Source organism: Babylonia areolata, chromosome 21 (assembly GCF_041734735.1).
Source record: "Babylonia areolata isolate BAREFJ2019XMU chromosome 21, ASM4173473v1, whole genome shotgun sequence".
Lineage (NCBI taxonomy): Eukaryota > Metazoa > Mollusca > Gastropoda > Neogastropoda > Buccinidae > Babylonia > Babylonia areolata.
This window is the reverse complement of record NC_134896.1, coordinates 28,692,822-28,707,066: the sequence shown is the minus strand read 5'-3', so window position 1 is coordinate 28,707,066 and position 14,245 is coordinate 28,692,822. Positions and strand designations below refer to the sequence as shown.

The 14,245-nt window shown below is 45.3% G+C and overlaps 1 protein-coding gene across 4 annotated transcripts in view; it reads right to left on the bottom strand.

Annotated features, from left to right (window-relative positions):
- Nucleotides 1-7,978: 7,978 nt before the first annotated feature.
- Nucleotides 7,979-14,245, bottom strand: part of LOC143296457 (neuroglobin-like) — a 324,409-nt gene continuing 318,142 nt past the window's right edge. For 2 of the 4 annotated variants that reach the window (XM_076608398.1, XM_076608397.1), the window contains exon 4: nucleotides 7,979-9,176. In XM_076608398.1, coding sequence (XP_076464513.1) covers nucleotides 9,015-9,176 — 162 coding nt within the window. In that variant the 3' untranslated portion in view covers nucleotides 7,979-9,014. The remainder of the gene's footprint in view (nucleotides 9,177-14,245) is intronic. The other 2 variants (XM_076608396.1, XM_076608399.1) reach the window with 2 other exon arrangements.

Sequence of the window (14,245 nt, the reverse complement as noted above, 5' to 3'; positions counted from 1 at the left end):
AACAAAACAATAGCCCCCAAAACACTCCACACACTTCTTTCGACAGAACTCCATTGACAGGGAAAGAAGAGTCAAGTGGTACGGAAATTATTGACGTGTTTTAATGTTGATTTGTGTATGCTTGTTTGTGTTACAAGTCAATTACAATAAAAGAACAAGAGAGGCAAGGCCTTCAAGACTCACTTGTGATACACTGAAAAAAAATCCAAGCTTTTTATGTATTGTGTATAATTTCAAAATGTAATGTTTAAGATGAGAAAGATCAATTTAAAGCGAATTAAGTCCCCTAGCATTAATTACAGAGTAATTTCCCTTTTTTACTATCAGCACCAAAACGTTTGCAAAATAAATAAAACTTCCATGCTTAGCAAACGAAGTTCCTGTTTGAACAAAAAAATGATAATAATGACTGCTCTTGTTGTTGGGTCAGAATATCAGATCAAAGTGCCAAGTTTAGAGAATACAAAAAAATATAACAGTAAATGCAGTTTGCATATAATTAGGCTTCATTTTTTATTTTTTGTGCCCATCCCAGAGGTGCAATATTGCTTTAAACAAGATGACTGGAAAGAACTGAATTTTTCCTATTTTTATGCCTAATTTGGTGTCGACTGACAAAGTATTTGCAGAGAAAATGTCAATGTTAAAGTTTACCACGGACACACACACACACACACACAGACAACCGAACACCGGGTTAAAACATAGACTCACTTTGTTTACACAAGTGAGTCAAAAATGACATTGATTTGCATTTGCTTGTTTGCTACAGCTAGTTTTTTGTTTGTTTGTTCGTTTTTGACATCACTTTTGTTTAAATGTGTGTGTAAAAGATGTATGTATGTATGGTTTCAATGCCTCACGGGTGGAAGGGGTGGGTATGGGGGGATTACGTGAAATGAACTTCATGCTGTCTTCTTGGCCTTCCATGCCCCACTTAACAACCGCGCGCGCGCGCGCGTGTGTGTGTGTGTGCTTCAGGCTTTGAGATCCGAAGCCACGTGCGAATCTCTACCAATGCTGGCCCAACGCATTGTCATCCTCTTTTTCTGAGACATTTTATTCATTTTATTTATTTATTTATTCGTTAGTAGTAGTACTAGTATTAGTATCTTTTTTCATATTTAGATACTCGTTTACTTCTTTATTTGTTTATTTATCTTTTTCTTTCGTTTTTTTTTTCTTCTTTTTTTTCCCTCAAGGCCCGACAAAGCGCGTTGGGTTACGCTGCTGGTCAGGTATCTGCTTGGTAGATGTGGTGTTGCGTGTATGGATTTGTCTGAACGCAGTGACGCCTCCTTGAGCTACTGATACTGATACAGGTACTGATACTGATACTGAGAGACAAGCACGGCATCTTCCCAATGTTACCCTCCGCCCAACTGTCAGGCGTCAACAGGACCGGCATGTGTTCGGGTCTTGTACGCCACACTTCGTTTCTTCCAGTCCATGATTACTCTGTGTCTCTCTCTCTGTAACCTCTCCGTGTTTTGTGTACGAGCAGGTCTTGCTGAGGACAGTGGACTATGTATGACCTCAGGTGGTGGTCCAACGACCGACGCAGGAGCATCCCTAAGTCTGGAAGACAGCCCGCAGGTTTCAGAACACCAGACCCGGAAACAGGTAAGATGACAGACACTCTGTGACGTCACACACAGTCCCTTGCACGCACTCGCCTCCCTGTTTGTTCCATGTTCCAGCATTTTCTCCTCTCCTCCCCCCCCCTTCACCTCCCTCCCCCTTCCCCCCTCAACCTCCCCCTCCCCCCACACCCCCGCTTCAGGAGTCATACCGAAAACCACGTGTAACGCTTGATATAACAACCCCCCCCCCCCCAAAAAAAAAAAAGTAACCCACCACCACCATCCCCCATTCACTGCAAATGTAACACAGTAACAGTTTACAGTCAGTGAATGAACCAAGCGTACACAAGCATCAATACCAACCAAAACAAAATGGGAACAAGAAAAAAAACCAACAACAGGTGTTCCGTGACCTATGCTCAAATGAAGTGGGGAAAGAAAAACAAAACAACGACAATAATAATAATAATGGTATATTTTGGGTAGAGGTGGGTTTTAAGGCCAGACTTGAAAGAGCTGAGTGTCGAGACTTGACGAAGCGAAAGAGGAAGTTCATTCCAATTGCAAGGTCCAGAGACAAGAGAAAGAACGGCGGCCAACAGTCGAGTGTTTGAATCTGTGTAACAGAGTGGATCCGAAGCCGATCGTAGTGAGCGAGATGGAGTGTAGAGGTGAAGGCAACAACAAAAGTTCACAAAGACCATACAAATGTAGAGTGAGAGAGAAGTTGACGAGCTTGCCATGGTCCGAAGACCTCCGATCGAGGTGATTTTTTTTTTCTCACTCACCTTTTCTTGACTTTACCTATTAAGAAAAAGGGGAGAAAAAAAAGAATGCCTTCGCCTATTTTCACTGCACGAAAACGTTGTGTCATACACACATGTTGGGGTTTACGTAACAGGTCAATACAACAGTATGAGGATTCCGCCTCCCCCCCCCCCCTCCCCTCTCGAACAACACAACCTTGACCGAACTTAGACCCCAGCCCTGAACAACTTGACCTCAGTGACGTCAGCCAGTAGGTCGGTAAACTCCACAACACTATCCCTTTATATTCTTTATTCACTGTTTTGGCGGAGGCTTCAGAGAAGTCGACACACGAGTCTCATTTTCAGCCTTATGAATGACAACGAACTTCGACGTAAGGGAATTTTTTTTTTTTTTTTTTTACAACAAAGAGTATGAGCCTATGTTTTATCAAAATCATTCATGGATGACGGTGCGAAGTATGATTCGCAAAAAACAACAAAAACCCCCCAATATTATGGATAAAAACATTGTTAACTCTACACATCCTTCTTGGGCATTTTCCTTGAAGTGTTAACAAACTCCTATTCTTACCCCCTGTTCTCATTCCGTGATTATTTTTTTTCCAATAAACGTTTTACACTGTCTGATATAGAAAGTGAGCAGATCACTTGTGCACTTCCTATTGCCTTTTTTGCATCTTGTTGGAAGTTTTGTCGGCACGTTCATTTGGTACTATTCCTAGGTGTGAAGGCACCCAACAAAAACAACGCACCCACAGTAACAAGGGGTCTGTGTGGATGCAAAGTGCTCTGATTTGAAACTTGCCCAGAAAACAGACAAACGCGTCTTTTTGATACCTTTATTCATCTTTTGCCCTGCTGTCATAGTGACCTCAGTTTCGATACCACTCTACTTCCGTGCTTGGGGTGAGTCCTGTCAATGCCTTAAGTGTCGGCAGATTCATGGGTGGCTGTTGTTGGGGGGACGTGGTGGCGGTCTCCACTCTGGGAGGGACGCTCACTCAGTCTAGCTCCGCGACCAAGCCATTATTGTCGTCAGTATGGGGCTCAGTAGGTGATGTCCTAAGTACGTTAAATCGGAACAGGCACCAGTGAACACCACCGAAGTGACTCAGCATCAGTGCAGTGTTTCCTCTGGAGTGTTGCCTTCTGATGACCTATCATTGATGGTTCCCTGCGGACTGCTGACGTTGGGAGTGTGACAGACGAACCCGGGTGTGGCTGTGTTTGGGGGACTCGGAATGAGCGGCGTGGGAGCAATGCCACTGAAACGGTGTAGATGACGGGGCAGCAAAAAAAAAAATCACCTTTTGTCCCTTGTCACTTGTAAGCTACCCGACCACAACAGAGCCAGATCAGGGCTGACCCCACCCCACCCCCCCCACCATAAACTATTGGTCCCGTAGAACCCCCCAAAAGCACACCTGGAATAGAAAACTAGGCACAGGTGCAGTCACAATCATGCACTTAAACCAGGACCCAGGACATGTCTGATGGCGTTGACCATTCCATCCTTTTTTTTTTTTCGTTTCATAAGATTGAAACAAAACTACAAACCTGAACAAAAACACATATATACATAATCAACAAAATTATATAGAACAACAGGCATACAGCATAAAACAAAACAAAAAATGCCAGCAGGTACATCACAACGTCCTAGTCGCAAAAAAAAAAAAAAAAAGCAACACCACAGTAAGAGTGCGCAATTTGCAAAGTCCGGAAAAGGATTAAGGAAAGAAAAAGAAACAACATTCAAATACTTTCTAGAAATAAAATACAAGTGAATGGGCCAGCAGAAGACAAAACGAAAATATAACAACAAAGAAACCAAAGCCAAAAACAAATTCTAAAACTCTGAAGCAGATACAAATAAACATATTTATTCGAATAAACATATAAATGGACTTAAACAGAAGAGGTAAACATGGAGAGAGGGGAGGCAGGAGAAACATGTCCAGGCTGTGTGATTTTATTTTCTAATGTGTACAACTCCACTTCAGTGCCAGATTTTCAAGGGGAAAGACACACAGAGCATCCTTCCTCTGTCCTGTCCATTCGCAACTCCTCCCCCAAACCATGGCCAGCTCTTCAAACCAGTCTCCACCAGCAGTAGTGTTCCCGAAACATGCTTGAGGAAGTCCGAGGCAAGTATTAAGGGGGTGATACACTTGTAAGGCACTGCTAGTACGCTACTCGATACTTTGCCTCGAAGATCTCACAGTCGGGCCATAATCCGTTAAAAAAAAAAAAAAAAGAAGAAGAAGAAAAAAAAAAACCGAGTCCATAAAAGGTGTTTCCTTTCATTTTGTGTTGACGGACGACGATCCATTCAGAGGAAGGGAGCTGTTATCCCATTGTCACACCACCCGTCAACACAACACTAGTCTTAGTCATGAGCACTAGTCTGAGCCGATTCCCATACAACGAAGAGTGAGTATCTGTCAAGCTCAGCGTGTCGAACGCTCTCTCTTAGCTCCGAACACTCTTATTGCAATATCAATCGACAGTGCATTCAGCTGTGAAATCTGCCATTGTCTTTTTTTTTCTCACCCCCGTCTCATTTACACACCAGCAGTTTTAACCGCTACAAGACTGCTGCTGGTGAGTGTACTCGTCAGTTACGGACTGTCGCTCAAATTAATTAAGATAGGATTAGTAACAGGTCAGGCTGTCAGGCTGTCAGTCAGTCAGTCAGTCAGCCACTCTGAATTTGGACGAATATTCTTCTGTGGGGGTTGCGTTACTTTTTTTCTCAGCAAAACAATAATCAATGATACCACTGAAGATGAGTAGAATGCAGTAATAAGCGCAAGTCAAACGCGTGCTCGTTTCATAGACGTCAGTGGGGTCAGTGATGGTGCATCGTTTTGAAGTGCTCTGTGGGTGGCGAGCACGCACTGTGGCTGACAGCAAGGGAGCCGAGGACAGGTATTACGACTGTACACGGAAGGCCCACTACAAAGGTGGCTGTGCTGTAAAGTGGCCTCGTCCAGAAGGCCCACTAGAAAGGTAGCTGTGCTATAAAGTGGCCTCGTCCAGAAGGCCCACTAGAAAGGTAGCTGTGCTATAAAGTGGCATCGTCCAGAAGGCCCACTAGAAAGGTAGCTGTGCTATAAAGTGGCATCGTCCAGAAGGCCCACTAGAAAGGTAGCTGTGCTGTAAAGTGGCCTCGTCCAGAAGGCCCACTAGAAAGGTAGCTGTACTATAAAGTGGCATCGTCCAGAAGGCCCACTAGAAAGGTAGCTGTGCTATAAAGTGGCCTCGTCCAGAAGGCCCACTAGAAAGGTGGCTGTGCTATAAAGTGGCATCGTCCAGAAGGCCCACTAGAAAGGTGACCGTGTTAAAAAGTGGCCTCGTCCAGAAGGCCCACTAGAAGAAAGGTGGCTGTGCTATAAAGTGGCCTCGTCCAGAAGGCCCGCTAGAAGAAAGGTGGCTGTGCTATAAAGTTGCATCGTCCAGAAGGCCCACTAGAAGAAAGGTGGCTGTGCTATAAAGTGGCCTCGTCCAGAAGGCCCACTAGAAGAAAGGTGGCTGTGCTATAAAGTGGCCTCGTCCAGAAGGCCCACTAGAAGAAAGGTGGCTGTGCTATAAAGTGGCCTCGTCCAGAAGGCCCACTAGAAGAAAGGTGGCTGTGCTATAAAGTGGCCTCGTCCAGAAGACCCACTAGAAAGGTGGCTGTGCTATAAAGTGGCCTCGTCCAGAAGGCCCACTAGAATAAAGGTGGCTGTGCTATAAAGTGGCCTCGTCCAGAAGGCCCACTAGAAGAAAGGTGGCTGTGCTATAAAGTGGCCTCGTCCAGAAGGCCCACTAGAAAGGTGGCTGTGCTATAAAGTGGCCTCGTCCAGAAGGCCCACTAGAAGAAAGGTGGCTGTTCTATAAAGTGGCATCGTCCGTGTCTCTGTCTGTCGTATTTGCTTGATAAGCCTGTTTTCTTTTCTTTCTTTCTTTCTGTTTTTTTCCGAAACAAAATGGTTTTCACATCCTAACGTCAGCTGTCGTGTCGAATCCCCTCAGTCATATCCTATTTTGTCGCCAGTTCCTCGGTCCTTTTTTGGCGAGGTTTTTTTGTTTTGTTTTTCCTTTTCGCGTATCCTCCTCACCAGTGCCTTGTTCACAACACAGAAATCCACTCTGATCCAATCACGTCGTTTCCGGCTCTCTAATTGTGGTGATTGTGGTGGTGGTGGTGGGCGGGGGTGGGTGGGTGTGTGTGTGTGTGGGGGGGGTCATGCTACTGTTGTTGCTGTCGCTACTGCTTCTGTTGGCCATTTGCATCTGAGTGTAAACAGATGTCGACTATTAGGGGAGGGGGGGGGGATCTGGCCGTGAGTCAAACCCCAACCGGAGGGTGATTGATTGTTGCGGCACCTCGCTTGGCTCTGTCCTAACTACAGGAGGAGTGGCAGGCAGCACCACAGCACTGACAGGTAAGTTATGCCTGCCCACCACACACTGTAGTTAGTTGCTGCTCTCTGCTTTGAATTTTCCCGTGAAAAAATTACCTCGTGTTGGAAAGATTTTTGACCTTTCCTTCCTCCGCTAACACCTCTTTTGCGAGCTATAAGCCAGATAACCATCCTCTGAAATCAGTACAGTGTGCAGCGCAGTGGTATGGTTAGAAAAGGAAATAGTTCGAAGGACCAAGGACCTCGAGTCAAATGCTGTCCAGAAATCATCAAAACGACCCAAATAGTAAGATAAAGAAATAATGATATTTTGCTTTTACTAACTGAAATATTCATATTCATAGACTGTGAACGTACCAGTAACATGACTTTGTTTTTTTTCCGGCCAGAGCACTTGCTCTGCAAAGGTCGTCATTCAGCATTGTTTCTCCATGGATCAACGCCTTTTACAGAGCTATTCTGTTGCCGTATTGATCAAGATCGTCTTAAAACAGAAACAGCAACAGCACACACACACACACACATGCAGAGAGAGAGAGAGAGAGAGACTGAAGAGGTTGCCGAGGGGAGGAGAGTGGGGAGGGCGCGGGGGTGGGGGAGACAGAGAGAGAGTCGACTTCACAGCAAAGGACCTCGGCTCTGCCACGAGCTCTTCAATTCCACAGACTGTGTAACGTCTGAACTAAAGACTGAGAAGACCGTTCGGCAAACGCAGAAACGTGAACCGAAAACTGGAACTTCAGAAAGAGGGGACATGGACACTGCATGGTTTCTTGTGTTTTTCACCTTGGCTTCACTCAGAATGAGTGGTGATACCCAGAACAAAGGATGCAGATGGGGGTGGGGGATTCTGTCATTTAAAAAAAAAAATTGTTTTGTTAACAAACAGAGGAAAGTCCTTCACGATTCTAATAACAAAAAAAAACCACAAAACCCCCCAAAAAAAACAGCAAGCGGAGGGACCGGAACACTACACGTCTTTTTTTTTCCACGCCAAAACCCCTTCAAACTGAGTCGTGAGTCATCCTTGGACAAAAGCTGTAGAATGTGTGCCTTATCAAGAGGCAAGATCGGACAACTTGAGCAAACGAGGTCAAGATCCTGGGCGTCTTGCACTTTGTCCCCCATAGGCCCAAGTCTTGTTTCTTGACAGTCACAGTCTTGTCTCTGAAATACACATTCACAGATGAAAGAAAGAAAGAAAGAAAGAAAGAAAGAAAGAAAAAAAACCCAACCAGAACAAAACACGATCGACTGTCTTGAGAGGCACACTGTCCAAAAACCTTGAGGTTGAGGGTGGTTGTGTTTGCTCTGCAGGCCTCTTTCCAAAAGCAACTGGCTTCACATCCTCGAAACCTAGGCATGGAGCAGAAGAAGATGTCCATAAAGAAATAAGACAGTCCGATAAGAGTTTTTTTTTTCCTCTCGGATGCTATGAAGGCTGTTGATTTTCCCAGGTGATGTCTCCCTCGAAGGACAGACAACGAACGCCCTCTCTCCTGAACCAAAGGCTGCTGCAAAGGCTGAAGATTGAAGCGGGAGTGTTCAAAACAGGCAATGACAATCTCCAGCGAGAGGCATTTTGTTAAAGGAAAAAAAAACCAAGAGGCTGAGACCTTGGTGATATAGATCAGCCCCAAACCAATTTCCATCCCTCAAACAGCAGCTGGCTGTCACAAAATCAAAGTCTGTGGAAGATGATCCAAAGCAAATTAAACAATCCAGGCGGAGGAGTGTTGTCCCCCCCCCCCCCCCCGTGTCAAATACTGAGAAAGGCTGAGGAATTGTGATTTGCCCTGGTAACTTGTTCTTCAAAGAGTAGTTCTTCCGTCCTCAGAGTAAGCAAAACTCCCTTCCCCAAGTATCCAAACGTTGAGAAAGAGAAGTCTTCACCAAGTCTCCTAAAGCTGAGGAAGAGAGGTCTTCTCCAAGTCAAGAGAAGTCTTCACCAAGTCTCCTAAAGCTGAGGAAGAGAAGTCTTCTCCAAGTCAAGAGAAGTCTTCTCCAAGTCAAGAGAAGTCTTCACCAAGTCTCCAAAAGATGAGGGAAGAGAAGTCTTCTCTAAGTCTCCAAATGCTGAAGAAGAGGTCTTCTCCAAAAGGCCGAGGATGCAAGAGAAGATGGTCCTGTGGGGAATCTGAAGAGAAGGGAGTCAGGTGGAGCGATCCAGCCAGGCAGGCAGGCAGGCAGGCAGCAGGGCTGGGGGCGGAGGGTGGTGGGGGATGGGAGGGGCCTGGAAGGGGGTGGGGTCGCTACGAATTGTCCTGGGCCTTGGCCTTTATGGCCTCGTCCATGCCGTCACTCATGGTCTGCAGGATGAAGGAGATGGCCACCTTGTAGATGCCCTCCATGTTGTCCGTGTAGCGGTCCCCCAGTGTGATCTTCACTGCTTCCAGGAACGGCTCGCGGATGTTCTGCAACACCCACGCACACACACACACACACACACACACACGCACACACACACGCACACACACACACACGCACAAATCCACACACACACACACACACACGAACGATTGTCAGTCGTGTTCGACAGTGACCATCAGAACAGCAGAGGAGGTAACTGCTGTCCCGACTATCTGGGCTAGGATTTGATTATAGCGGAGAGTGTCTTGACCATATGACATCCCCACTCTCTAAACACACACACACACACACACACACACACACACACACAAATAACAGTTGAACAAATCTACACACAGGAGATTCATAGCAAAAGCAAGCCTGATAAAATATAGTAACCTTTCCGCCATTTAACACACACACACGCAAAAACACATACATTAATTCAACTGCTAATTGTGTGCGTGTGTTAAATGGTGGAAAAGTTACGTTTTTTTTTTATATATTAGGCTTGCTTTTTGCTATGAATCTGCTGTGTGTGGATTTGTTTTATCAAATGTTGCTTATCAAACTACACTGTTGTTGCTTTGAATATGTGTGCATATAACACAGACTTCACAACACTTAATTTCTCTGAAATTATAAATATATTCTGATTCTGATTTGGTTTGTTCGTGACATCAGTGGTGGTCGCAACACAAGCAAAATTTGAATGTGGACTTTCCCTCTTCTTCGCTTTCTTTTCCATAATGTATCTTGCGAGGTTTAAAAAAAAAAAATATCATATTCATTGATACGGACAGATAATAGATGCATATACCAGGCTTTGTTTTTAAATTTTATTCCATTTTATTTTTCATTGAATATTCTAACATTTCAGGATCAATACTGCCGACCATGAGGACACAGGTTAAAAAACAAAACCAACAACAAACAACTGTGATGAATGTGACAATAGACAGGCATGCATCCATAGACTGGCTGGAATGCACGGGGTGGACCAAGCATTGGTGAAGTCCATGGAAAGACAGAGTTAGGATAAGGATAAACACACAAGAGATAGGGGTGGACGTATAAGAAAAAGGGAAAGAAAGAAAATAGGAAAGACAGATTAAAAAAACAACAACCCATATTGGGAAGACATAACATACGAATGAAAGAAAAGACGGAAGGAGGGAAGGAGGACCTGAAGCAGTGATGAAAACACAAGTGAACGGATGGAATGTGTGAACACATGTGCCTGTGTCTGTGAACTGACTATAGCACACATTGAAAAAAAAAAAAAATAAAACAGATATTTGAATAAAACCCCACACGAATTCATGGTCAATGCACGCTCTCTCTCTCTCTCTCTCTCTCTCCACTCCCCCCCCCCCTCTCTCTCTCCATGATCTGTTCTGCTTTACATGGCTGGCGGGGGAAGACGGAACAGCATCGTCATGCTTGCACACATCGTTCAAGAACAAGCCACTTAACGCCAGCCATGAACGTGTCTCAAACAACCGTGCATGCAACGAGGCAGACACAATTTCCTGCATGCAATAAGGGGAACATATAACCCGATGCGTGCAGCGATGGAAAGATAACCCTTGCATGCAACAAGGGAAACATAACCCCTTTCATGCAGCAAGGGAAACATAACCCCATACATGCAACAAGGAAAACAACCCCTTACATGCAACAAGGGAAACATAACCCCATGAATGTAACAAGGGAAATATAACTCCCTGCATGCAAAACGGGAAACACAACCCCATGCATACAATAAGGAGAACATAACCCCACGCATGCTACAAGGGAAATATAACCCCTTACATGCGACAAGGGAAACATAACTCCTTACATGCAATAAGGGGAACATAACCCCTTACACGCAACAACGGAAACATAATCCCTTCACATGCAACAAGGGAACATAACCCCCTTACATGCAACAAGGGAAACATAATCCCTTCACATGCAACAAGGGAACATAACCCACTTACATGCAACAAGGGAAACATAATCCCTTCACATGCAACATGGGAAACATAACTCATTCTCCACTCTCTCCCGTTTCACTGTGCGTGTCTGTGTACGTGTGTTTGGGCGCGCGCGCGTATGTGTGTGTTGGTGTGGTGTGGTGTGGCGTGGCGTGCGTGTTCTTGTGTATACGTGCACGTGTAGCCTACGTATTTGATTGTCTAACATTGTGAATAAGCGAACGACTGTTCCTCATCGCGTTCTCATCATCACCAGCAGCATCAGTATCAAGACATTTTGTTTGGTATCATCGACACCATTATCAACAGCAACTTCCAGTTGTTGTTTTTTTTCGCTGCTGCAACTTTCTGTTCTTGATAACACTTCCGTCGTATTCTTTTTCATGTTCTTGCGAAGGAAGAATGGTAAGGATTTCTGACATTTCAATCTTTTTTCTTTTTTTTTCTTTCTTTCTGTATGTATCAGAGCAGGTAGGGAGGTATTGGCGGGGGAGGGGTGAGTGGTGGGGGGGGGGGGGGGGAGAGAGAGAGAGAGAGACAGACGGAGAGACAAGAGAGAGAAAACGACACACACACACACACACGCGCGCGCGCGCGTGCATGCGCCACACACAGAGACACACGACACGTATGCCTACACACACACACACATATATATATCATACACACTAACCCCCACGCCCTCCTACACACAAACCACACGCACACAGACATCACCCCCCAAAAAAAAACACACAAAAAACACACACATTCTCTTACACACACACACACACACACAGCAAACAGCAAACACTCACACAATCACTCATGCACATACACCCAACGCACACAACCCGAAACACACTCAACACCCCCACCACCTCACACACCAAGCACACAGGCAACAACAACAACAAAAAAACTGGGAACTACACCCCACGTTGGCCCTATTCGTCAAGATATTCTGTTGCCAGTTCGCGAACACACACAGTCACTGCAATGCGACGTTCAGCATACTCGTGTTGATGACGTCATTGTCACCACCATAAGAATGACAATAACAATAACAACATCTGGTCATTCTCATGAACATTACGTTCCCTTTCTGCTGTCCTTTCGTTTCGCCAACACGCATTCACACCTCTCTACAAAGTCAACAGATTGACCGCCCGTCAATGATGTCCACCTACTCGCCTCCTTCCTCAAAACACCATATGACGTCATCAACACGATGACGTAAATGAATTATCGATGACAGGGTGATCCCTTCCACACAAAACATGGCACCCAACTTTTCACAGACTGGCTCGAGAACGTGAGACACCACACACACACACACACACAAGCGTACATACACAAAGACGCACACACACAAACACTCTTACCCAAGCGAACGTTAGCGCGCATACACACAGAAACACACACACACACTCACTCACACATACACACACACACACACGCACACGCAAAGAGGACAACCTCCCCCCCTCACCCCCCACACAAGCGTTCAAGCACACATGCATGCACCCAAACACTCTTACGTATCCGAACACACACACACACACACACACAGGTGCGAGCACGCGTACACACATACACACAAGCGAACGCGCAAGCAAGCAAGCACACACACACACACACACACACACACACACACACACACGATATCTGGCAGTAGGCTGTCAACAGAACGGGGCAGAGTGAGATGAAGGGGCAGGGAGGGAAGAGGGGGGTGGGGGTAGGGGGGTGAGGGGGGAGATACGATTGTGTGTGTGTGTGTGAGGGAATTGGAATAAGCATGCATGATTTTACTCTTTTTTTTTCTTTTAAATCTAGCCATCAGGGCAAAGATAAAATCAAATCAAAATAGTAACACACACACACACACACACACACACACACACACATCATCATCATCATCATCATCAACAACAACAAACAAACAAACCAACAACAACAAAGGACCCCATTCTTCCTCAGCCTCCCAACTGTCTGAAACTCCCTAGCCTGCCACGTCCCCGCTCAGACTTATGGCAAGGCAAGGCAAGGCAAGGAGTTTATTTCGTGTGCCCCCTGTGGGGGTGGGTGGGTGGAGGGGGCATTGAAACATTACATACATAAATCTTTTACACATCATATCCTGTAAATATGAAGAGCGTTGTCAAAAACTAACAAAAAAAAGTGATAGGCTCATACGTTCTATTACTCAGTATACACATCGACAAATACTATTTCACTGATCTTACAAACAATTTTTTTTTCTCATATCAATAGAAGATAACTAGGTACAGCAGAAGCAAAGGATTTGAGTTTTAACAGGTTTTTTTTTTCAGAAATGACATTATGACAACAATGTCTGGGGGGAAAAATAATTACAGTGTAACTATCCGAAATAAGAAATTCTGCACGACTGTCGAATGGCTTTCCCGTAATGGGGTATTTGCAATACTACTTCCTTCGACCGAGCTCTGTAATAAAGGTCCAGGTAAAATGTCCCATAACCATCGCGGACAATGGATTCGTGTTGACTGAGTTCAGGGTTAGGGCACAGGAAGGCGTGGACCAGCTGGAGCCATTTACATTGCTTGGTTCTAACTCTCTGACAGTATCGCGTGACTAAATGCCAACGTTGACCGAACTACGCCATTGGTCAGTTCCATACGACAAACAGTTAGCAGTGGGTTACGACCATACTAGGCTCTTCCGTCCGAGCAATGCAACTGGCCCGAGTTCACAGTCCTCTCCTTCCGCAGTTTTAACTCACTAAGTACGGCCAGTCCTCTCTTCTCCTCTACACAGACCCCTCGGATGGCCAGTGGGTGTCTGAATGACCCAACCTTTAGCTTCCGTCGTCAGAACTGTGGTAATCTTTGTCAACATTCACCTCTTCAGTATAAGAGCCTTCCACTTGCGATATTTTGATGATGGTAATTGGGGTGAAACGCTGTTAACGTCGTCTCTTTCGCCGTTCGTATGGAGAGAGTTAACCTTCAAGTCACATGTACTCGATCTTCGATGTGTGTGCGCATCTGTGTATGTATGTATGATAGTCTGTCGTGTCCGACTATGACCACCAGAACAACAGAGGGGGCAACTGCTGTCCCGGTTGTCTAGACCCAAATTCGATCATTGTTAAAGAGTTTCTTGCCCAAGGTACAACATCCCCACTCTCT